A 2,256-nucleotide genomic window follows, 5' to 3' on the forward strand; every position below is an offset into this window, starting at 1 on the left:
AAAAAAAAAAAAAAGCTTCTTTTTTGGCATACCAGGATCTAGCTTCAAACTATTCCAGAAACACCATGTCCTGGTGAAAGAAAAGGTGTGCCAGGCCCTTGCCAGTTTGCAAAATCAGGCTATGGCTAATGGCTACTTAGCCATGTGACCCAAGAAAGCAAAAAAAAAATTCTCTCTAAACAGTTCCAAGTTAACCTAAGTGCTGTGGGGGTGAGTGTGGCACAGCCAGCCACAGAGAAATCACACTGCTCGCCCACAATTCGGATGTCTCAGAGGGAGGGGGAGAAAAGATGGTTAAAAAGTCGAGCTTACCTCTGTGGATGCATTGTTAACACTGTGTAATGTCAATACTTATAAAACATGGAGGACAGGCTCCTAGTTCTCACAGAAAAAGGGTTTGGCACTTCGGCTTGATGATCTGGCCGCCTAATAAGAGCTCATCCCCGATTGGCTGGCCCGGCAAATCGGAGTGTAAGACCGCCCGGGATTGGCTGAAACACTTCCTGAGCGATTATCTTTGTGAGGCTCTGGTGAGCAAGAGCCATCCTGTGCATAGAAAAAGACAGGCTAAGCTAGGCCTTTTGCAGCAAGAAAAACTTGGGAAAGGGGCCCCCACACGCACTTCTCCCACAGCCTGGCTAGATTTCCCTGTACGGGCAAACCAGTGCAGCCAGCCTGACCTGCCCCAGTACAGCCTGAGGCCTGGATCCAACTGGGAAGAGAGTTTTTGGGGTGAGCTGAAAGGGCTCACCCTCACCTGCCCCCACAGAAAGCGGCTCTTTGCTAGGAGGAAGGCTGGCCCGTTTGTAGAACCATCCAGTTGATGGTTCCCCCGGGAGGGTGGGGAGTGAAGCTGAGGACGGGGGAGCCTCGAGGGGAAAAGAGCCAAGGGGGGCAGGAAGAAGAAGCTTGAGGCAGGCCTTTTAGGAGCTGGGGGCAAACAGGACAGGCAAGCCCCCCCAAATCGCTAAAGAGCAGCCGTGGCTTTTCAGACAACAGAGGATTCGAGCTGCTTAGGGGAGGAGGGGAACAGAGTGGTCAAGATTGCATAGTCATTGTCAAAATGCCTCCTGCAAAAGCAGGCCAGAGAGCCATTTTCCCTGCAGAGAATACATCCTCTCACCCACCTCCTTCAGCCAGTACTCAAAGGAAAACCAAAATGGGTTCCTGCCTCCCTGCCAGGATGCCAGGGGGTGGGGGGGCCCCTCTCCGTCCTTACCCTAAGGAAAGCCAAGTGCACTCCTAGCAGGCCACATGCCTAGATCTACAAACTTCCCTTCCCCTCCCGGCCCCCTCCCCCCACTGCTGAGGCCTGCTAAACCTGTCAGTTAAACAAAAATCTGACTTCCGTATTAGTCTGCGATGCCTTCAGCTTCCTGCCTATTAACCCTCTCTCGGACTCTGGGCCTGGCTGGGAAAGACTAGGCCCCGAGATCGCAGAAAAGGCCTGTGGAAAAATACCAGCTGCAGCTCTCCCGGCAGATGCAGAGAGAGAGAGAGTGCGCCGCTGTCTCTCGCCTTCGCTTCCCAAGGAGGCGTGTACCTTCTGAATCCAGGGCACAGGCAGTGCCTCTCAGTCTGAGAAGCCATTTAAATCCAGAGGGAGAAAGAAAGATGTCAAACTCAACGAGGAAACAAGAACCCCCATTATTAGTCAGGCCTACACCCACTGCTTAGCCCTTCCTGTCACAATCATCCCTGTATGTATGTACTTGGGGAGCTGGGCCCTCGGTGGGCAGACAAATCCCATGAGCTTTAGAAGGATTCTTGCTTAAATGTTATTTCCACAGAGGACGGCTTCTTTTCGTCCCCTAAGGCAGATGGAACAGCGATTTCACACACAGCCCTACACTTGGCAGCCCCCCACACCCCCATCTCTGGCACTGCTCCCCAGTAAAATATTAACTAGTTTTTCAGAACGGCTTATAATTCCACCCATTTCAATAGTATTAGGAGGTCTCTCTGCCTGTTTCCTCCCAAAAGCTGCCTTTGTAGTTGGTTTGTACCGAGAAACAAAGGCAAATCCAAAAGGATCTCCAAATATCCATAGTTGATTTTGCGTTCTTTTTTTTTTTTTTAAGACCAAGTGCTTAATTAAGATTTTTTTTAAACAGCAAGCTGGAACAACAGAAGCTAAATAAACACCATTCTTGAGAAGCTGGAGAAAGCTTCCAGAGGTGAGGTAGCCATATGCCAGGAGGTAAAAAAAAAACTATGGCCCAATAAAGTCTCCCCTCTCCCCCTAAAATTAGGACC

The 2,256-nt window shown here is 50.4% G+C and overlaps 1 protein-coding gene across 10 annotated transcripts in view; it reads right to left on the reverse strand.

The window, feature by feature from the left end:
* Positions 1-1,287, reverse strand: part of ZMYND8 (zinc finger MYND-type containing 8) — a 109,033-nt gene extending 107,746 nt beyond the window's left edge. For 6 of the 10 annotated variants that reach the window (XM_019636969.1, XM_019636962.1, XM_019636965.1 and 3 more), the window contains exons 1-2: positions 1,220-1,285; positions 313-546 (exon numbers count right to left, since the gene is read on the reverse strand). In XM_019636969.1, coding sequence (XP_019492514.1) covers positions 313-326 — 14 coding nt within the window. In that variant the 5' untranslated portion in view covers positions 327-546; positions 1,220-1,285. Of the gene's footprint in view, positions 1-312; positions 547-1,219 lie in introns of all 10 variants that reach the window. The other 4 variants (XM_019636971.1, XM_019636972.1, XM_019636970.1 and 1 more) reach the window with 2 other exon arrangements.
* Between the last annotated feature and the right edge of the window lie 969 nt (positions 1,288-2,256).

This window comes from Hipposideros armiger, unplaced genomic scaffold (genome assembly GCF_001890085.2).
Source record: "Hipposideros armiger isolate ML-2016 unplaced genomic scaffold, ASM189008v1 scaffold_31, whole genome shotgun sequence".
Lineage (NCBI taxonomy): Eukaryota > Metazoa > Chordata > Mammalia > Chiroptera > Hipposideridae > Hipposideros > Hipposideros armiger.